At 44.9% G+C, this 22,767-nt stretch overlaps 2 protein-coding genes across 3 annotated transcripts in view; both read right to left on the reverse strand.

Annotated features, from left to right (window-relative positions):
* appa (amyloid beta (A4) precursor protein a) overlaps positions 1–12,439 on the reverse strand; it is a 29,428-nt gene extending 16,989 nt beyond the window's left edge. Inside the window, exon 1 of one of the 2 annotated variants that reach the window (XM_048267418.1) lies at positions 12,219–12,439. In XM_048267418.1, the coding sequence (XP_048123375.1) occupies positions 12,219–12,278 (60 nt within the window). In that variant the 5' untranslated portion in view covers positions 12,279–12,439. The remainder of the gene's footprint in view (positions 1–12,218) is intronic. The other variant, XM_048267419.1, reaches the window with a different exon arrangement.
* Positions 12,440–13,495: 1,056 nt separating this feature from the next.
* On the reverse strand, positions 13,496–19,424 carry cyyr1 (cysteine/tyrosine-rich 1). The gene is made up of 4 exons (XM_048268315.1): positions 19,033–19,424; positions 16,938–17,037; positions 15,970–16,130; positions 13,496–14,415 (listed from the first exon to the last, which is right to left on the reverse strand). Exons 1-4 carry the CDS (start codon positions 19,109–19,111, stop codon positions 14,282–14,284), a joined length of 474 nt encoding a protein of 157 aa, XP_048124272.1. The 5' UTR covers positions 19,112–19,424; the 3' UTR covers positions 13,496–14,281.
* Positions 19,425–22,767: the final 3,343 nt, after the last annotated feature.

Here is a 22,767-nt window from a genome sequence, read left to right on the forward strand (position 1 = left end):
CAAGACAACATGTGTGATCTGTTGGTTGATCCGTCTGGATTGCATTAACGTTTGGCTTTATTTTAGCCAGTGGTGGCTTGGCTGAGACGCTTCACTCCACCCCTTCAGCTGTCAATCATTCCAGAAGGGGGTTGCTTTTGATGTGGAAGGGCTAATTAAAAGGTATGGGCATCTATGAGGAGCACGGCCTCTTCAATTAGAACAAGAGAATGAGAGACAGCAGGGAAGGACCTGGAAGACATGGGGGAGAGAACACACACACACACACACACACACACACACACACGCACACGCTGTGTTCCTGCTTTAACCTGTGGTGCGGGTCAGAACAGAACGGATGTCAGCAGGAAGGCAAAGGCTTTTTCAATTGGCTGCCCTTCAACCGGCACCTGTCCCCTTTAATAGCAGCTTTTCTCTTTCAGATAGGAAACACACACACACACAAATGTAAAGTCAATATTAATATTAATTAATTAAAGTGCCCATGTTAAGTGGTCTTGTTAATAGTAGTTTGTGCTAATGTGTGTGGGTGTATTCTAGTGTTAGTGTGTGTGTGCACATGATTTGAGGCCTTTGAAGGAGGAAAGAGGAAAAATGCCTCTGAAAGACCGCATTGTGTTAAGGAGCCAGGGAGTTCAAGGGGAGAAAAAGAGGGATGGGGAGAGGGAGAAAGAGAGCGAGAGAGCAAGAGAGAGCGAGAGAGAGAGAAAGAGAATGGTTACACTTTGTGTTCTAATCTTGTTAGTGATTTGAATGTATTGGATTCAGCACAAAGGTTCAATTGAGAGAGATGATACATGGTGAATGGCCTTCAATTCCCTTATACCAAACACACACACACACACACACACGCAGGCTCAGACAGATCAGATAGCCTCTCATTAGAGTGGGGATGTGTTGCCTAAAGGAGTTCATGTCCTTCCTACCCATCCTGGCACACCACATGCTGAAGACTACTGCAAATCTGTAAATCCCTCTCTTTGAGCGCGCACACACACACACACACACACACTGGGTGACAAATCCGTCTCCGCCCCAGCGCTCTTGCACTGTGACACATGACACTGTCACACATGAAGCCAACACACGGCCATCTGTGAGGTCACCCAGGGATCGGGGACAAATTCCTGCACTGCCATATGTGTGAACAGGCCTCCCTCTAGGGATCAGGACCAATTCTTTTTGCCCCAACTGGCCGCAAAAGCAGTAAGGGATCGTCTGTCTGCTCACTGATTTTAGCAATGGCCGAGATAGTCGTGAACAGCCTTACAGAAGACATACACTGCCGTTCAAAAGTTTGGGGTCACCTAGACATTTCTATTCCACTCCATAATAGACAGAATACCAGCTGAGATCAGTTGCAATTGGTTTAGTCAGTTATCCTTTTAAAATGATATCAGATTAGTAAACAGAAAGTGCCTTTGGAATATTGGATGAATGGGTGCTGATAATGGGCAATGTAGATATTGCATTAAAGATCAGTCATTTCTTTCTACAAGTCATTTGCAACATCAATGACTTGTAGAAAGAAATGTGACTCCAAACTTTTGAACGGTAGTGTATAACCAGTGCCATAAACAGCCATAGTTCCAAATATCCTAATTCCAGTTGAGCATACAGACAGATAGGCAGCCAGACAGACAGACAGGCAGGCAGACAGACAGACAGACAGTCGTCACAGTGAGCAAGATCACCCATTTGAAGAAGCAACACTAAAGTTTCGCTTTGGACAAAGGCGTCTGCCAAATCCCATAACCATAAAGTGGTGCTTGACAGGAGAGGTAGGGTGTGTTATTTTTTACTTGACATTAAAAACAGAAATGACCAGCGCATACCTTACACCTCTGTGTCTACATAAGGACTCTGGTCAGTATAACTGCAATTTAGTCATCTTTATGCAGTACTGCAAGCTCACGCCCTTGGCCTGTTTTGAAGTGCACCGTAGTAATGTGAGGGCGAGGTGTGTATTGCAGGCGAAGGCAAAAATAAACCCCCTGGGTAGGCGTGAAACAGCAGAAACTCTCTCCTGCCCATCGGGCGTCACTCGGCATCACCCTCCATTCCTTCTTGGTTTCAGTTCCTGCATTTTTTCCTTAACATGTACCAACTTCCTTTTCTCGCTGAGTAACTTCTCCCTTTTCCCTTTCCCCTAGTTTCTCCATGATCGCTTCTCGCTTTTACGTTCTGATCATATTGAACTGTATTATATTGAAGAAATGGTGAAACAGAGAAAGAGAGAGAGAAAGAGATCGAGAGAGAGAGAAAGGGTGGGGTGTGATGAGATGAGGGCAGACTGCCATCGCTCGTTCCACCTGCTTCCTCTCTCTCATCAGCCCTGCCTGGGCACTCCCCATATCCCTGTCCGAGTGGTGATCTCTCTCTTCCTCTCTCTCATCCTCCGCCTTTTTCTGTCCCTCGCTCGCGCTGCTGGATCAGCATTCTGAGCTTAGGCCTGCAGGCACCAATAACTGATACACACAGAGACAGAGAGAGGGGGGGGGAGGGGGGGGAGAGAGAGAGAGAGAGAGAGAGAGAGAGAGAGAGAGGGGTAGAGGGAGAGAGAGAGCTCATCCTAACTAATGCGGTCAGTGGGCTGGTGAGAGTGTGTGTGTGTGCCCCACTGCTACGGTGGCTAACGCACTGCGGTGAGAGAGTCATCTCTAGGGGCACGGAGGCCAGCCCAGCCCTGACCACAGCACATGCACGCAAACCCTTGGAGACGTCTGTTCTGCACACTAGCAGTACAGGGCAGGGCTGGAGAGGGCTGTTCAAGGGCTCCATGAGCTAGTTCTGAACCAGCCATGTACAAAACATGCTCCTTTTGACTGTGCAGAAGCTATACGTGGAGAGAATACACTCCTCTAACTGTGTTCCCTGCTTCTAGACACACACACACACAACATTAGAAACAAAATTACAAAATTAGGAGCACTTGAGACGGTCCAGTGGAGCATGGTGGTGAACCCTGCAGCTAACACTTCAGAACTACACACACACGCACACGCACACGCACACACCATGACAGTGACAAATCTCTCTGCCGAGAAATCGTGTGGGAAATGAGGACCGGAGAGGCTGAGGCGCTGCTGATTCTGTGAAAACCTTCCAATGTCACCGTGGCAACCTCCAGGGGAAAGGGAGGAGGGAGGAGGAGGTCTGCGAAAAAGTAGGCCACTTTGTTTCGCACCAGCCGTCCGCCCGGTCAATCAGGCACCAGCGGCCGCTCGCTACGCACACCAGGCGTGCGATGGTCTAATCACCGGCCGCTACTTTAATGCCACACACCAGGGCCAAGGAGGCCTGTGTGAACAGGGTCATTGCGTGGGGCTGTGAGGAGTACGGTCACAAATATGTGATTAGAATGGTCGCGAACTGAGAGTTCCGCATTATAATGCGACAATTACCCTCAGAGATTTTCCCCATAGACTGTATAAAGAACAATGAAACTATAGATTGTTTCGTAGAATTCTAGAAGGAACCAGAAAAAATAATTCACTCCTCAACAGGTTACAGAGTAACTCTGGTAGAAAAGTAACTCAGGACAGTCAAGCCTGGTCACGAGGCTGATGTTTGTTGGCACTGGCAGCAAAAAACACTGGTTACCGTTTGCCAATCATGCAGTCAATGGAAATTTCCAGTGAAGCAGCTGAAGGACTTGAAATGACTCTGTTGCTATGAAGTTTTATTAACAAATGGAGAAACACACATTGTTTCAATAGCTGACTGACTGGGAAGTTGGTAGAAATAATCAGTGATGTTGATGAGCCGAACCCTTCTTAATAGCCCATGGCATTTGACCAGTCTACATTAGCCGTACCAAAAGCCAGTCTTCCATTTCAGGAGCTGAAGGCATCTCTAACAAAGCCTTACATGGACGAGTATAATGGATGCAAGTGGACTTCTGGTCTTTGTCAGTCGTTACATCCAATGTGTGTGTGTGTGTGTGTGTGTGTGTGTGTATTCTTCAGTGAAACACCCTATCCATTTTGATATATCCAGAGCATATTACTCGCTACAGATGCGACATCACTTTCAGCTGCCCGATACACCACTACTGGTCAGTTTAAGCTCAGGGGTCGTGTGGGCTCTGTGACCCTTGAGATGATGATGAATCTCCTCCCATCTGTTCACACACACACGCACAGACACACACACACACATAACATTTGCATGTTGACAGACTTGACTCTAATCCCTCACTGAGCTAAACTAAGTACAGCCTTAAAGGCAGATTTCTCTTCTCTTTCTTCAAAGGAGCCCAGAGCCCTTGTTATCTCCCATAGGCATGTACTCTCTCCTCCCGCTCTCCCTCTGCGTGTGCATGAATCTGTGTGTGTGTGTGTGTGTGTGTGTGTGTGTGTGTGCGCGTGTTTTAGTGTTATCTGGGCAGAACAGAAGCCCCTGTGTGAGAGTCTGGGATCAGATTCCCCACTGGGCAGAGACCCCCTGAGGATAGGGGACATGGTGTCTGAGGGAGCAACACCACACACACACACACATCAAACATGTAGACACACCCACACAAACTAACACGCATTACCCTGACTCTACCCTGCATCTCACACATGTATGGGGATACACAACACACACACACACACACACACACACACACACACACAAATCCAGCTGGGAGCTTTATTTCACGGCCTTTATTACCCAGACAGAAGACTGCGAGATTACATTTTGGAACGACAGTTGGCTTCTTTTTTTCCCCCCTCGCACTGATCACAAATTTCAAGGATTTAGCGCCACCCGCATGGCCCAGTGCTGGGACTGTGCAAAGTCATCCAGGACACCGAGTCCCAGAACACCACCGAGTCCCAGAACACCACCGTATCCCTGGTGGCAGTGCATGGTGTGCATTTCAGTCTTCTTTCCCCCTTTTTGCTTGGGGTGGTATATACAGAGACTTTGAAGTTCTTTTTAACAAGTTGTGAGCAGTGTGTGTTTGTTTGTGTGTGTGTGTACTGTATGTGCGTCTGTTTTAAGACACACACACACACACACACACCAGCCTTTCTCAGTTTCCAAAGCACCAATCATTAAGTGGACATGCGCTTTGAAGCAACAAACCAGTCAAATCCTGACTGCACAAATGAGGCGAGCATGGAATACGTTTTTGCTGACCAAAAAGAGCTCAATGTTGCACTTGCCTATATCAAATCAATGCTGAATGTAGTTTGGAGGACATTCCAGCATTTCTGTGAGCTACATTTTAACAAGTTGTAGTTAAAAAGGCACATGTTTTTTAGCAACCCAAAATGAAGGCACAGTATTACTTGTGAGCTACATAACAACCTGTTTTTCAGAGAGACACCAGTTTCTACCTTTTAAACAAAACAAATGAACAAACTGGGGCCCCAATACCTTGTATCAGCCCCTCCACCAAACACTAGATCACAGCTACTTTGAGCACTTCCTCTTTTCCTGGACCATTTAGCTGACACTTGAGCACATGTTTGTGGCTTAAGCTGAGACAGATTGTGGCAGTGAGGACGCAGTGTGGCGGCGAGCCCTTAGATCTGCGCTGTGGAGACCAGACGGCCATGGCTCCACCTGCTGTAACCAGACACCTGCCCAAAGGCCGCATCACAGGAGCTTCTGTTGCAGAGCTGCGGACAAGCCCCCGAGCAGCGCAGGTGGCTCAGCAGCAATGACGTCCAAATCAGATCTAATGAAAAAGAGAGAGAGAGAGAGAGAGAGAGAGAGAGAGAGAGAGAGAGAGAGAGAGAGAGAGAGAGAGAGAGAGAGAGAGAGAGAGAGAGAGAGAGAGAGAGAGAGAGAGAGAGAGAGAGTGTGTGTGTGTGTGTGTGTGTTCAAGACAGGTCTAAATATGTAAAGGGGCCCCACACAACAGAAGCCCTGCTCAGAAATTCTGCTGTGTTTGAGTGGGTTTGTGTGTGGGGGTGTGTGAGTGGGTGTGTGATGATACTCCTGGCCATGTGGTAAGACCAGACTCTGAAGCTATGCATTTGTGTTGAGTGTGGGTGTATGTATAATGATATCCTTTGACACTTGCTAAGACTGGACCCTGATGTGTGTGCTTATGTGGGGTGTGTGAGTGTGTGTGACCGGATCCTGAACGGGTGTATGTTTCAGTGATTATAGGCCAGCCAGACCCCTCACTTCCCTCTCACCGTGCCTGCCAACATTCCGCCTGTGTACTGTCCCTCTAACACACACACACACAGAGAGAAGAGCTGCCATTGCCACGGCAATAAAAATGAAGACGTTCCGTCTGCTGCTCGAGCCCCCTCTCCATCACTATGACGACAGGAGAACAAAAAAAAAAAACTCCCAGACCTCTCTCTCCCACCCCTTTGGGCCCATCTGTGTGAGAGTGAAGGGTTTATGGTGGGGGTGTTTTTGTTGTGGTCGGGCAGAGGGAGCGCAGCGCATGCATTCAAGAGAAAGACTAATAGAATGAAAATAGGAGAGAGACAGGGGGAAGGAAAGGAGAGTGGGATGGGGTGGGAGGGCTTTGAAAGTAGAGGATGCGGGAGAGGGGGGAGACATGGGAATATTCAAAAGATGGGGAAGAAAGGAGAGACATTGTGAGGAAGAGAAGGATATGACAGACAGTGGGAGAGAGAGAGGAAGAAAGACAAGACAGAAAAAATGAGAAACAGAGGGAGATACACACAAAAAAAGTCAGAGAGAGAGAGAGGTAGAGAGAGAGAGAGGGAGGGAGGGAGGGAGGGAGGGAGGCAGGGGATATGGGAGAGTGACAGCAAGTTGTGAGATGATTCTGAGATTAAACCTCTATTTCTATGAAGTGCCAACACGCCCTGTTCCTGAACTCAGCTGTTGCCGTGGAGATTTACATTAACTCCACCCTCCATTCCCATCCAGTGGTCAGCAAAAGCATTATGGGAAAAGTGCTTACACTTACCTGATACCTGCTTAAAACCAGTAAATATCTCGGATCGTCACCATCACACATTGCACAACATGCTCTTGCATACAGTATGGGGGTCGGGCTCTTTGCTAGCGATGACAGTGAATTATTCATGGTATAAATCTTCACCCTGCTAATAGAACTGGATCATAAAATATTGATGAAATCCAAAGCAGCGCGTATTCTTACTCTGAACCACTGTGAAAGTGTGAACATCCTCACCTGGATCATTAAAGTGAGTTAGAGGTCATAGAAAGTCTGCTGCAGTCTCTATTTAGGTCACCCCTGAAATTGTATACCGAGACTATAGTGAAGGGCCATTTACATGTAACAAAGAAAGGAAAGGGAGCTTGGGACTCCAAACAACAAACAACAAATCAACAGGCCTGTCGAGGGGAAAAACACACTGATAGTTCCACTCCACTCTATCTTTGTGTGTTTGTTCATACGTGGAATTGTAAGGGTTAATTTCTTTTCTTCCAGAGGGGGGCTTGCGCCAGGGCCAGACAAACACAGGAAGTCCGCCCTACAAGAGGAGGAAGCAAACAGGAAGCAGAAGGTAAAACAGTGGCAGCAGGTCAGGAATATCTCTCTGCACTGCGTCACCAGGGGACTACAAAATTAGGAACACTTGAGACGAGCCTGTCTCATGACCAAGGAGGCAAAGCCTGAAGCTAACACACTTTAGAAGTCTACACACACACACACACACACACAGCGACAGAGCTAAAATTGAACTCCAGCGTTCAGGCATTGGGCATCAGGAATGCAGAAGTGTGTGTTAATGTTTTCACTGCTTTGCTATTTGCCTTGTTAATGTTTCCCCTGCCCAGACTAAGGTTCACTGAGCCATCTAGGCGTCTTCTGTGTGTCTCAGGTGAACATGACCCCTCCCTCCCCCCACACACACACACACACAATTCACTGAGCTACACCTTGGTGTTAGCACAGAGCAAAAGAGTTTGAAGGGTTAAGTCCTGGAGATGGCTCTGAGGCTGGTGAGAGGAAATGAGAGCAGGGAGACAGGAATACCAGCCGCGCATGCATACACCCCACCCTCCCCATTCAACCCCACCCAGCCTTGGCCCTCACAGGGAGAGAGAGAGGGGGGGGTACATGTATGTGTGTGTGTGTGTGTGTGGTGAGGGGGGATAATTATAGAACTGCTGCTAAGCACCAGGGAGGCCACGACAACCAAGGAGAGGGAGGATCTAGGTTTTTTTTCAAGAGGGTGGCTACTGAGAGGCATATCAGCCTAGAGGTATAGGCATCATAAAACTGATATTGTGGTGACTGGAATTAATGCAAAAGTCAATAGTACACAACCTGGAAAAAATGCTTATTGAAAGCACAAAACTGTATCCAACCAAAAGAAGTGTATCCAACTGTGAAAGATATCTTCTGTTATTCTGCTCTCAATATTCTATTGAAGTTCTGCATTAATCCAGGAGTCTGGAACTGAGTAACTGGCCTCTGATCATTCATCTTCCTGGTTTGGCTATTGTTTACAAAATCCAACAGATTATTCAACAGGACACCACTAATTCATTTTCTTTGTTATGATCACCACCCTGTACACAAATATGACTCACATGTATATTGAAATGTCTGGGAGAATAATCACGGCCACGCCCTTTCGGGTGTTGACACGTTGTGGCCTGCTGCTACTACCTGTGGAGACTTTCGGCTCTGTCGCCCAGGTGACCGCATCTGTGGGTCTCTCGGGCAGACGCTGCCTCAGGGGGCAGTCGGGTGGTTGGGGGTGGGGCACAGATAATCACTTCCCGCCCTGCTCCCATCTAAGGGTGGGGTCGGAGGCCAGTGTGTTCCACTGGGGAAGAGATGTCTGTTAAAAACATGGCTACCGGGATGACAGGCGTGTCTCATTAGCGCCAGGGAGCTACACCCTTACGCTCGCTCCGAGAGGTGCGGTTGTCATGGCAGCGGTGAGCCTTGAAGTGGAGTTCTGTCAAGAGACAGCCATGGGACATGCTGCCAACACCACCACCAAACCCCATCCCTCCACCGTAACTACTACCAGTAGAAGCATCATCAGCAACCCCATCCCCCCACCCTAACCACTACCAGTAGAAGCATCATCAGCAACCCCAGCCCCCCACCCTGCCATCCAGATGAGGCTGCTCCGGGCCAATCTATATCAGACAGCACCTGCGCACGCACGCACGCGCACACACACACACACACACACACACACACACACACAGAGACCTCAGATCGCTCTTTGGGGCAGACGGCTAGGATGACTAATGACTGAGAGGGTTGGTCTGATGGTCCAGGAGCCTGCTGCTTCCCACCTGAGCCCCACACCTCACCAGTTGCAACACCGACCGATCGCCCACCTGCTGACTGGCTGGCCCCTGGTGCCCTCCCTCCCCAGCACCACTCCCATTCCCGGCCCAACAAAGCCCTCTTTTCAGCCTGTCGGCTTTCACCATGATCCGCTCTGAATGCCTTCCATTCCAGCACCAGGAACGTGACTGTGTGTGTGTGTGTGTGTGTGTGTTCGTCTATCAGACAAACACATAGGGCCATAGCTTAAGCCTGGTCATAGAAGAACTACTGCAGCCATCAGCAGACACTCAGAGAGGAAGAATATGTTGTCACAGCAACACTCCATAAAAAAAACAGGCAACAACAGACTCAACAAAAAGTACAATGTGAGCGAGGAACCATAAAGTTAAGATGGGAGAAGGGGGAAAAAGAGAGGGGTGAAGAACAACACACACACCAGGCTCATAAACGGATACGACATCAGGCAGATGGGAAGAGTTATGGGCCTCGCTCTAGACAACCAGCACAGTCTTGCTCATGACACCATAGCAACTCTGTGCCACTGTTTCGTAACTAATACCCAGTAGAACAACCAGACCATTAAAAATTCTGTTCTTAAAAGACCCCTAGGCATAATATTCTCATTGTGATGCTTCCATTGTGATTTGACGTCTGCTCTGATCACATTTTTGCCATACCATTGGAGTCTCATTTTCATCAACACTAGGAAGCAATAAATGAAAACCAGCAGATGGGACTGGTATTTGGTTGACAGTGATGGAGGATAACTGTTCGGGTGGATATCGGCAATGAGTACAGTTTAGCTACCACAAATTTCCCAAGGCTCTGACTAAGCCAAATACAATAATTCATTCAGCCTTACTGCACTGAAAACAATCAAATACAGAGGACCCACCCCAGTCTACCAAACCATCACTTCTCCTGACAGGGGAGTCAGACAGGAGTCTCGCACCTTTGACTGGAATGAAAATGTACTGCCTTGCTGGGCTAGACTACCACATGTTGCCTGTCGGCTGAGAGAAAAGCTCTGGCGATTTAAAATCTACAGCAGTGAGTGATTTACTCCAAATAGTCCAAGCAAATAAGGCTGATAGTCAAACAAGGCTAAATCGCCCACGGCACTTTGAAGAGCGCTGAGGATTGTGGGCAACTGCACGTGACAATTTGCCTAACAAAAACAAATCTGTGCACTGCAGGTGATGAACAGGCTTGTCAACCCTCAACCGAATTAAACATAGGCCTACCGTTAATCAGAGTTGAATTTTAAACAAAATTATTGTGTTGGCTTCACGTTAAAATCGTATTGCTTTACTTTATTAAATGCCAAAATAAAGTATGGTCATGACAGTATTTCGTTAATTAAACCGTCTAATTGAGTGTCAATATCTTCCAAAACCACTGTGGTTTTAAGCAAGATGCCATGGTATGCTGAGTAATTGTGTGACTGCCGTTAACAGTGAGTGATTGTCTCTGGCAGACCAGAGTATGGCATAATGCCGAGGCGACAAACAATGCATGTGTGCGCTACGGTGCCATCACACTCCTACCGCAACAGCCTCTCCAGACAGCATGTTCACGGACCATGACGTTGAGCTAGTGATTTGAAACCTCCTTCAAGTGTAATGAACTGAATGAAAGGGGTTGGGGAGGGCAGACTAATCTGTTGAAACCCCCTTTCAGTTTCAGAAAAGAGACTGCGTTTCTTGTACGTTTGGTCCCGATCCTGTGGAGTTATAATAGAACACCGCAGTGCACCGCCGCCATCTTATTTCTATCTGGCAACATCCTACTCCCTGTTCTCGACATGTAACATGTTGACGAGGATATTTTCCTCACCTCCTGTTGTGAAAGGCCAAGCCTGCGCTCTTGATGCGTTTGGTACCCAAAATATATAATAAACGTACGAGTGTTCGCAAAATATATGGCCACAAATATATAAATAGACTTTTTTCCCTAAAGCACGCCCACCACTGCTTCCACACGCCACCGCAATTGAAACTGGGACGTGGTTAAGAATGTCAGGGAAACATTGCGGAATGGACAGACACGCGTTCTCAAGAAAGCAACAATGTAAAGATTCCTCCAATAACAGATAAAGCGCAGCACAGGGGTAACACAGGGCTCTACATTCTCTTTAACGCTAATGAGTATAACCTAATAAATCACCAGGGGTGGGGGAATGGGATGGCGATGCACTGTGATATGTGTTCACAACACAACCACTAAGCTGTTTGTCGGCATGTAGACAACACTGGTGACGCCTTAACACATATTTGGACACACTGCCAGTTCAACATCAACCAGTCCATGATAAAGGAAATAGCGTGATTTCTTCTGGAATCACGAGTAGTAATAATAATAATAATAATAATAATAATAATTAAAAAAATAAAATTAAAAAAAATCCTTCCGCATCTCCCTGACCCCACTTTCACGACGCTAGGTCTGGTTAATATTAAATATGTGCAATATGTATCCTATACATGCACGGACCTTAAGAATTTTTACATCAGCCCACAGTAGCTCATCGGGAGGGACACAATCTAGCAGAGTGAGAGGTAAGGTCAGACATGGTTTTAAAGCGCAAAGGATTACACGGGCCTACGCGCTCTCATAATATTGAACATTCATAGAAAGTCCAACTGCTCCAACGATTTAGCCTACTTTATCAAAAATAAAAACACGGTATTACGCTTTACATTGTATGGCCATTTTGTTTGTGCCATCTACTGTTCAAAGCCTTACGGGATGCGTAGGGAATAGCATAAGCTAGGTTACCTGAACACTAACGCAGACATTCTAACGAGACATAGCCTATATATATCGTTTTCGCAATGCAGACGGGCCATAACACAACTTTACGCACAAGACTGTACAAACATTATGGCTATATAACCCGTATTCGACACTCGAACATAACAAATGTACACAGTGGTTCTCACGACTCCCCAATACAACAACCCCTAGCGTTCCTCAGTCATGACTATTTGTATTACAATTTCCTTACCTCAAGAGACAATGCCGTGGACGCAAGCATCAACAGGAAAATAGCAATATGGTCCCCCATGCCGAGTTTTCTTCACAGCGCCTGCGGTGTGTCGGGGTGCTGGGCTAAAATATAGCGGGGTGATTGCAGTGTCTATGTATTCGTGTCGCTGCTCCACTGAGAAATGATGGAGACAGATAGCGAGGCTGTACAGCTGCTAGCAAACAGTCACCTGACTGGACTGCGAGAGAATGGATTCGTCGGGAGGGGAGGGGGCAATGGAAGCAACACAATACCCTCGCCACAGTCACACAATGGGTATAGCAGGAAACGAGGCAAAATCACACTCTCCATTTATTATCGCATTGTGTTTTAGGTAGAATAGACGCAGGCCTATCTCTCAGTCTCTTTATTTTTTTTGACATCAGCTAGCAACCTGCTGGGATGACGAGTAATGGGTTTTTTGGCTCTCATGCCATGTATTGAACAGGTTGAAGCTGAAAAAAAGATGTGCTTATCAGTGAGAGGAGACATGTCAACAGACATCCGACTGATTATGTTATTATGTGTGTAAGAACCGGGTCGTTCTCCAGTTGCTACGCCACCTGGTGGCAAGTTGAGGAACACCATATTTGCTTTGCTCTTATTTAGCCTCACTCAGAACACGTAAGGTCCATCATGTTCACAGAGCTCCATTATGTCCACTCCACGCTGGCCTTGAGAATGAAAACAGGTCAGTCGGTCATTCAATCATTAGGCCTACAATACATCGTGATTTGATACAAGCTGGATGGCTCTTATATTAAAAGCTCAAATGGCAAACAGTTATTTTAAAGATACATTATACAGTTTTAGCCTAAACCTAGCACTCAGAAGGTCAAAAGTCTTGCCTGTCAAAGATTACCCGATGAGTTGGTGTTAATGAGAGCCTTAGTCACTGATTTATTTGAGCGATTTGGCTGGCAATAATCTGTCAATACAATAATACACCCTAATGTGGAAAGTAATATTTTCCGACTGAGGGCACAAAAATTGTGCATAGCCAAGGGGACAAGTGGGATTGAAAGGATCTCTATCTGGCCTATCTTATCTTACCTAGTCAAATACATGAAAATACATCATGTTGCTTTAAAAGTGTAGCCTATCAGAGATTTCTCCAGAGGACCATGTCAATCTCATGTCATAGCCTGCTGGTGAAAACTGAAGCTTGCATGGATGAGGTTTCTGTAGTGTTATACTGCCCTAGGTGAATTCAAATCTAATGCAGACTTACTCACTTGTTTATTCATTTGGCAGCTCATGCAGACGCATGGGAACCAACGGCTTCATGCTGTGCAACCAGCTTGGATTTATTAGATAAGTCCTAAGAAATTAAGCATTTGTCACATCTCATCATGTCATATTAGGAGCTGATGCTGATGCATCTGATAACACGAAGAAAGAACATACTAAAAATAGAACAGGAAAATACATAGTAGTACTCCATGAGAAGTATGACAACAGGAGGACTTTTTTTAATCAGTTCAACAAAACCTCACTGATACATAACAGCATTATAAGATGCAGCAACATCATATGCTGAAAAATTCTTGTCAGTCAAGTTATTCTCAGGTTTTCTTCAAGTTTCAGGCCAATGGAGCTTCATTCAAATTATAGTCCATTTTCAGTTCGTTTGAGTCCAGTTATTTCATCCTGTCTTCTCTGATCAAACATAGTTTACTGGTAAGTCTTTATAGCACAACACAGGAACATTTTTATATTTTATGTGCTCAAAATGGTCCTTTGAGAAAGCTCCATATTCTCTGTGCAGACAGCTACTTCCATTTCCCCTGTGGCTTCCAGGTGATCCTGGGCTGATCCTTCCGTGTGCACCTAGCCAGAAGGCACAACATCACTGGTCTGACCAGAGAAGAACTGGGCAGTTCTTACCCTTGGTGAACATCCTCAAGTTCTTGTATCTTAATTTATAGCCCAGGAGTACCACATCATCTCGCACTGGGAGGGTGTCTGTCTACTCCCTCCCACCTCCCCCATACACAGTAATGAAGAGCAAAGGCTGCTACCCCTCAGGTGCAGATAATCGCTCACTTCCGGGTGTAGCCTGGATACGGGGGAGGAGGGGAGTAGTTTGTGCCCCTGGGAGGGGTGGGTGTATACGGAGGTGGGTGGAGATCTGCAGAGTACATCTCATAGTCGTAGGTGTAGGGTGGAGGAGGACCTGCAAGTAAACGGAGACAACCACATTAGCATTCAGCTACTCAGCATGACTCCAACAGGGGGCAGGAAGAGGTGGCAGTTCACAGTGGGGAAAAATAGCAGCTTGTGAGAACAGACAAATATCACACCTCCATTTCTATGAGGAAACATATTCAACATCTATATCTACAGGGTCGCATGTGTCTGTATCTGACCTAAATGTAATGCCTTCCTTGTATTTTTAGTCTATAATGGCCTCTTACTGCTAAAAATAAGTACAGTTACAGTATGTTGTAGTATGTTGTAAAATGTTTTACTGTGTAGTTGTTAACAACTAGCTGGCTTTCAGTTTTTAAATAAAAAATGCCTACATGATTTCCACCATGTTAGCACCTCAAGTGAATTACAATTGTTAATGTGATCCTTCATACCTGCTTCTGTGTGTATATCTAACATTTTCTGAAGGGCAGATATGCCCTCTGGTGGTTTTTAAAAGACACTGCAAGGCTGAAAGTAAATAGTGGGCAAAGGGAAAAATTGGCTTAACTTGACCACTGGGCAGAGTGTGCTTTAACATGGAGGTATTAGTTATCCATGTATTCTAAATCCACAATAAATTGTGTTACAATAGGCTTCCTACCTACTGTAGGGAGAATATAATAACTGTGTTTATGCTGTCTATTATGCCATAGATAAGTTCCTTCCAAGTCTCTTTGAGTTATATTCTACACAAAAAAGTCTTCAAAGGATTCATTGTTCTGCATGCAATGGCTTCCTGTTTGTATCCGAACTGATGTAACCTACCAACTTAAAGTGCTACTGGTTCAAGAGGTATGTGTTTATGTGAGGTCAGGTTAGATACTTCAGAATTGTTTGCTCAATCTTTATGTTACTTTTGTTTTATTTCAAAGAGACTTTATTTTTATGCTGACCAAGATTAGACATCTACCAGAGCACCACCAGCACATATGTATGCTAATAAACATGCATCTCGAAGGCATACCTCTATAGAGATATATAGATATATATAGACCCTTTCAACAACATAAACAAAAATGTGCGTTCCTAAGGCATTTCTGGGGGGGGAATGAACTTACCCAGATCTGTCACTAAATCACATATTCCGAGTATGTGGTTTAGTGACAGATCTGGGTAAGTTCATTCAGGGTAAGGGGTAAACCTCTTAATAGAAGAGCTGTATGGCTTCATTTTCCTTACAAAACAATACCTTAGGGCTTTTGTTGTAGGAGGTTTACCACTTACTCTTAGTTAACTTACCCTACACTAAACCATGTACTTGGAATACCCCCCTGGTGGCACAGAAAACAACATTGAGCTAATGATGACAAACAAAAAATTGTAGAGCATTAACCTATGGTCCGATTCATTTTCATTTCAAAGTATTTGGACTGGTTTGGAACGTTTTTTAACCGGAAGCCCTCAAGGAACAGATTGAAAGGGGCTATTAGGGACTGTGAAATCTAGTGAAACTGATACTGATACAACACTGCCCAGAAATGCGAACAGGAAGCCTAGGAAAGGGACGTGGAGATAGAGGGACAGAGTGAGTCATCACCTGGATATCCCTGTGACACCGTGTTGATGTAGGACGTGCCAAAGACTCCAACGCGAGCCCCTCGACCGTTCTTCACACACATGCAGATAAACAGAAAGCCCGCCGCCACCGCCCCCATCAGAAACACCACGCCAAATACGATGCCGGATATTGCCGTCCCCCTGGAGTCACACACACACACACACACACACACACAAAAAGAGATTTGTCACAGGCTTGTCCAAAAACAAACACCCACACAATCATCCTCTTTTCAGCCCACCATCAACAAGTCATTCTGACCCACAGGCACTGTGTTTTGTATGCTTTAAGAGTACAATTGAATGCTTGTGAACGGATGGAGGGCCACCCAGTTAGCTCCTGATTGTTTGCGTTCTTGTTTGGGCTGTCTAATTTCGGACAGTCTGAGTCAGGAACTGGAGAGGATTTTTGGCTTGGGAGACACAAGGGGTCAGGGGATGGGAAGGGTGTGTTTTCACACATACACACCTGACCAAACATGTCTCAACAGCTGACCACCATGCCCCGTCCAAATGGCTTGGTTTATCTCTCTCTTTCTATCTCTCTCTCTCTAGCAGCCACACACCTCTCATGCTGTTAAAGGTGTGTGAGTTGAGGAATCATTTTGTAAATAAGAGGGTTATTACATATGGGTAATCTTCTATCAATCTATTTGAATATCTAAGAGTATAATCTCATCTGAATACTGGCACAATCTCCATGGTGTGTGACATCAGATATCGCCTTAAAGCCATTCTGATTGAGAGAGAACAGCTGCATCTGCCAGAGACATGTCAAAGGCCAAGCCCAGTATAGAGGTCAGTCTCGATGGCAAAGAAACAGTCTGCGATTCTGTGTGTGTGTGTGTGTGTGTGTGTGTGTGTCTGTGTCTCTTTGTGTGTGTGTGTGTGTGTCTCTGTGTGTGTGTGTGTGTGTGTGTGTGTGTGTGAATTTATCTTGTTACTCACGAGAGAATATCACCCACGTAAGCATAGTAGGAACAGCAGAAAGGAGGTGCTCCATCGCAGCAGTACTCTAAACAGCCATCACACTGTGCTTGCCCTCTCCCTGAAACACACGCAGAAAAAAAACATGCAACATTTTAGAGATATCACTTCAGATATAAACACACACCTAGGTACACTTTAGTATTATCATGCTACAAGAGGAGGCAAAGGCAATTTATAAAATTGCCCAGACATCACAGAGAGACAGACAGTTGTTTAATATGAATTGCCTGCCGCAAATCTTTTACTGTTGGCTGAACTGAAAAGTATTGTAGCCTGACAGGCCTGGTGATTCCAAAGTTTTGTGTATAGTTACAAAGCAACAGATAGTACAGAAAGCAATAGAACCATTTATATGAGGATTATGTTAACATCCTTTTCAGAAGAGTATACAGAATGATACTGACTGTGTAACACAGTTTTCAGAAGAAGAGCCAGACTGGCCAGTTTTAGAACCACACATTTGGGTTCCTGATGTGTCCTCCAGCATCCAATCACAACTTCTAAAATTATGATCACAGAAATGATTAAGCCTTATTGCGGTGACCGGCGGCCTGCAGCCTTGCAATTATCTGGTAGAATAAGATTCACACGTCCACAAAAAAACATACTCAAGCACACACACTAGCATGTGTGCACACACACACGCACACACACTCTCTCACTCTCTCTCTCTCTCTCTCTCACACACACACACACACACAGACTTGTTCGAATTAAACAAGCAACACTCACACACCTCATAAGAGAAGCAAGCTTTTCTAAAAATCCTTCCATGACAGTACGTATACTTGTGCACATATTAGTACCTCTCTCTAACTGTCTTCTATGAGAGCCACCAAACATGTCTGGTCCTGTTCTATTCACTGTTTTCTTCTGCCATTATTTAACAACCTTCAGACTTGACTTTCATATGGTAAAAAAAAGTGGAGGGACCTCATATTCTAGCTCCTCTGTATATGTTTCATCAATTAGTAAAAGGCAACGATTTATGCATTGTTGACTATACCTCTACTGTTTTTAACTTATAAACTACAAATAGTTTAGGAATGCATTATAATGACACTATTACAACAACACTGTTCCCGCTTAACAAATAATAATATGGTTGAACTGTTAAAATCCTATCTAGGCTATCTGTCTTACCTATTTTACCTTTTTTATCTATCTATCTAAAAATCAAATCTAACCCTATAGGCCTATACAAGAGACATGAATGAACAGTAAAATGCTGGTCCTTGGGTCCATGGTCAAAACAATATTCAGTTAAGCATGACATTTTTCAATATCTGTGCTTCATCACCACGAACCCCTGGCTCAGACCTCTACTTAGACACAACAAACTGTTGAAGAGTTCACACAGACACATACTCACAAACTGAGGAAGAGTTCACATAGACACATACAGATGGAGGAAAAACTGGGTTAGGTTCCTGGTTGTCTTGCCACAGTGGCTATAAGTCAACGGACCTTTTGATGTGTGTCTGCATACTCTCTGCCTGGGTGGTCTAAAGAGGTCCCCCTCTTAGCCTACCTCCGGGTCTTGTCGGTCAACACGCCCGGGACAAAGACTCCATACAATCCTTGCCACCTCCAGGAGAACCCCTTGCACCCCTTCCCCTCCCCCACCAACACCCCAACAATTACAGGACTTTATGTAAGAAACAAGTCGGGTTTTTTTTGCGCTGAAATTCGTTTTTAAAACTAGATACAATATCTACTGACAAGACCAGTCTTATCGTAATCTTATTAACTTTTTGTGGATTTTGAGGTTCATGAAAAAACTGAGTGGACCTAATCTAAATTTCTTAGGCCTAGGTCTACTTATTTCAGATCAAAAAAGACCAATTGAATGGATAAACAGACAAATTAACAGTACGCTGCATCCTACCTCGTAAGCTACGAGAGAGCGCAAGCTAGCCTACCTCTCTTATCCTAATACGGTAAAAATAACAAGGCTGATTAATGGTTTGTCTTAGACAAAAACAAACAAAAGGGCCTGATTCTGGTGACGATAAATTCGAATTTTCTTATTTTCAAACAATCAACTACTTACCGGCAAAGAGGCAGAGCAACAATGATTCTCTGAGCAACTTCCAGCTCGTCTGTCCGGTCCTAGATGCAGAATTGTTCATGTCTTCTGATCCCTTTCCCCACAGATGTTAGTCAATTCAGAGATTAGTTTGAAGTTTTCATCAGGAATAAATTCATCTGAGTGAAACGCGAAATTTTAAATAAGCTCTAGTTCATTCAAATAAAGAACTGTGGAGCTGCCGAGTTGGCTGAGTTGTCTCCTCACTTTACAAACGCACTCTCCCAATTTTCCACGTGTTCCCTCCTCCTAATCGCGTTCCCTTGACTTCTTCTTTGTTTTCCCTTCCTCCCTTTTCTAGTTTTTCTTTCAGGTCCTCCCCTCCCCCTGCCACTCTTTGCCGAATACTACTCTGAGACTGTGACTGAGACGCGACCATGTAGCCTACTGTTTATAGTCCACCGGAAAATTAATAAATAAATATCACCCCTCCCCTTGTCACGACATCGAGTAGCCTATTATCCTCAAAATACCGGTTATGGGCAATTACTGAGGATCATTCCGGTTTCTTCAAAGCAGGCATGCATCCAATTGTGTCTCACTGTTTCACCTTAAGCCGGCATGCAGTCTTTGCTCTCGAGTTTGTTTGTTTTTTCTCCCTTGATATTTGTTTCTCTGAAACAGGCTGTCCCTGAGAGGATATTTTTACCACACGGCTCCATGTGTGTCACGAATCCTTTGAGAACATCTTGGACAAGAGAAGAGGAATTATCTGTTTGGAGATAATGTGACAGCGAGCACGCCTGTCTTCCACCTTAACCCTTGACACACAGCTCTGTCCTTACCATTACCATACTCATCATCATCATTGCCCTCCTTTTCACTGTTTCTTGTGTCACCAATACCTTGGGTCATGGAGTAAGTTTTGATAATGACCGCCATTCATCTGCACAAGGACATTACACACGATGGCACAATTAAGCTTCATTCTCTAGCTCTGTGTTGCCTTTTAGTACATTGTCTCATTATCCTCCTTCCTACCACTACAATAAGCCATACACTACACTAATGCCCGTGAGAGCTCATTCTTAGGAGACCATATAACTCTTTTATGAGAATACCACCCACAAATCACCCATTATTATAGACATCATTACATGCAGATGTTGGAGAAACAAGGCAATCTATCCGGGGGTGTTCTGTGTGCTCTCCCCACGCGTCTTAAACACAGGGGCGTTTCTAGACTTTCAGGACAACCTGGGCTTAGCCCGGCTGGACCGGATGTAAATGTAAAGATTTTTTAGATATACAGTACATAAAAGGTGTTATTATAGTAGACAACAGACTACATTAGACTGCCCAAATTATTTATTATTGAATTACTACAAGGTACATACACGTTTAAGTGTGAGGTTGCTTGTAATGTATCATTAAGCAAATGTTCTGCACCTCCTTCTGTTGATCTCCCTTCTCTCTCCATCATCTAACTGATCTTTTGTTGTTTGATCTATGCCAGAGATCTACCAAAAAGACAGTAAAATGTTTGATGTTAAAATGGGATTGCACACACACACACACAGAGAGAGAACAGCTAACCCTCTACAAAATCATGGAATCAGATCAGTGTGTGGCAAACCAACAAAAACATACTATACTACATTGCAGGATACAAAGAACTTTTGAGATTGCAATGTTCAGCTCTAATTACAAATGCTTTGCTTATGCATAGGGCATTTGCATAGGCTACATTTCAGTGGACATTTAAACACATTCCCATGGAACATGTTCATTCCCATGAAACTTGTTTTTTTTAATGCTGTTTTATGTTTATGTCATCAGCTTTGTAATCACTTTGATGGTTAAATGGCTCATTACAGGGTGAATGAAAGCTGTCTCAGCCCCCTCTAGATATTTACTGGTTTATAGTTTGTCACTGTTAAAACATCTCCCTTACGAAAAAAATCCTTCATTGCAGGCCTACTGTGTGTGTTGGAGAGTGTAACATCCTCGTCTGCTCCTCAGAACATGAGTACAAATGTTCAACAAGGGGGGAAAGCATTTAGCCCTTCTGGCTAAATTTAGTTATTTGGAGCTGAGTGTCATGAATCTCTCTCTCTCAAAACGAGCCCTGAAATGTGTCGTGCCAATTAACCTGACCAGATGCCTTGCAGTTGCCTAATGCTTGCTTAGCCTACTAGCAGGGCTCAAAATTGCACCAGACAAAATTGGTAAATATTGAAGTTGGTAGATTTCAGACAGAAAATACGGATTACCTATTGAATGGTGGGTGAATTTCGCCACTTCATTTGTCAGTGAAGATACTCAAGATAGTGAATGGTAGATATTCACATTTCAAAAAGTTAATTTTGACTCCTGCCAGAGACTTTCTAATGAGGAGACACAGCACTCAAAAAATCCTCCATAGAAATGCATGGGGTTAGTTTGTAACCCGTTGTCTACACATATCCCACCCCTTCCTCAGCAAAACGTCGACATGTGAATACATTGAGCCAATCATGTGGTGTGATGTGAATACATTGAGTCAATCATGTGGTGTGATGTGAATACATTGAGTCAATCATATGGTGTGTTGTGAAGACATCTTCCCAATCATGTGTTGTGAACTCGCCGCTGGAGCAAGATTAGTGTCGTGAAGCCTTGCGCATGCGCATTTCTGCTGAATAGGGTGCCCGATGAGTGCCCAAAAAGTGTTGCTACTGTATATGGCCGCCGAGTGGAGGGACTTGCCTAAAAGGACTTTGCTTCTGCTTAGTGTTTACTAATGATAGCTTGCTAGCCAGCTAGCGATAGGATAGGTAAACAACACTAATAGCTGGCCTTTATGGAGTTGGTCGGACAGGATAAGCTTATATTTCAGTTTGCAAACATGAATTCTTCCCCTTTGCCTTTCGTTTGAAAAATACAAACAGTTTCAATTGTTTTTTGCTGGCCATGTCACGTCTGCTTTCTCAACGTACTGCAACCTATGACGCTGAACCACCCAGTGAGTTGACACAGACAGGCGCGTAGCAAGCGTGGGGGATGTGGATGTTATAACCGGGTTCCGGTTCCAGCGCCGACGAGAAAGGCAGCCTGTCGAGGTAGCACTGTGTCTTTGTGTTTCTCTTACCGTCTTTTGTTTACTTTTTACTTTTTTTACTTCGCAACTTTTTTGGATTATGCACTTTGAGGAGTGTTTTCATTCTATCCTATGGATATGGATCTATTACAATCCTATGGACATGGATCTATTAATAGATATGGATCTATTACATACGACAGAATGCTGGTAGGGTTCACGTAAACATCCCGGAGGAGCTGTGGTGCTTTCGGGGGTGCAGAGCGGGAGTTAAAGTGAGGACTAGGCGTCGGGAGAAGAAGTGACAACACAAGCCCTCAGTTCCTTCGATGGTTATGGGAAACGTGAACAAGACTGACGAACTGGCTGCCCTGGTAAGAAATCAGAAGCTGTACAGCTATGCTTTACGGAGACGTGGCTAACAAGCCTTATCCCCCCAGCTAACGTTGAGCTGCCCGGCTTCAGTGTAGCTCGTTTGGACAGAGACAATAAACTTTATGGCAAAAAGAAGGGACGCGGACTGGTGCTATACATAAACAACAGATGGTGCAATCCCGGACATGTTACAGTGAAGGAGACTGTATGCTCTAAGGATGTGGAGTTACTAGCGTCTACGTGCCGCCTCAAGCCCTCCCGGACACAGCGTGTGACGTCATTCACTCTGCAGTCGCTAGGCTCCA

Source organism: Alosa alosa, chromosome 17, assembly GCF_017589495.1.
Source record: "Alosa alosa isolate M-15738 ecotype Scorff River chromosome 17, AALO_Geno_1.1, whole genome shotgun sequence".
NCBI lineage: Eukaryota > Metazoa > Chordata > Actinopteri > Clupeiformes > Clupeidae > Alosa > Alosa alosa.

What these genes read in the sequence shown, in the direction of transcription:
- cyyr1 (XM_048268315.1), bottom strand. Translation starts at nt 19,111, where the DNA reads ATGAACAATTCTGCATCTAGGACCGGACAGACGAGCTGGAAGTTGCTC. An exon ending in GTTGCTCTGCCTCTTTGCCG is followed by an intron (nt 17,038 to 19,032) that starts GTAAGTAGTTGA and finishes CGTGTGTTTCAG; the next exon opens with GGAGAGGGCAAGCACAGTGT. An exon ending in TACGTGGGTGATATTCTCTC is followed by an intron (nt 16,131 to 16,937) that starts GTGAGTAACAAG and finishes GTGTGACTCCAG; the next exon opens with GGGGACGGCAATATCCGGCA.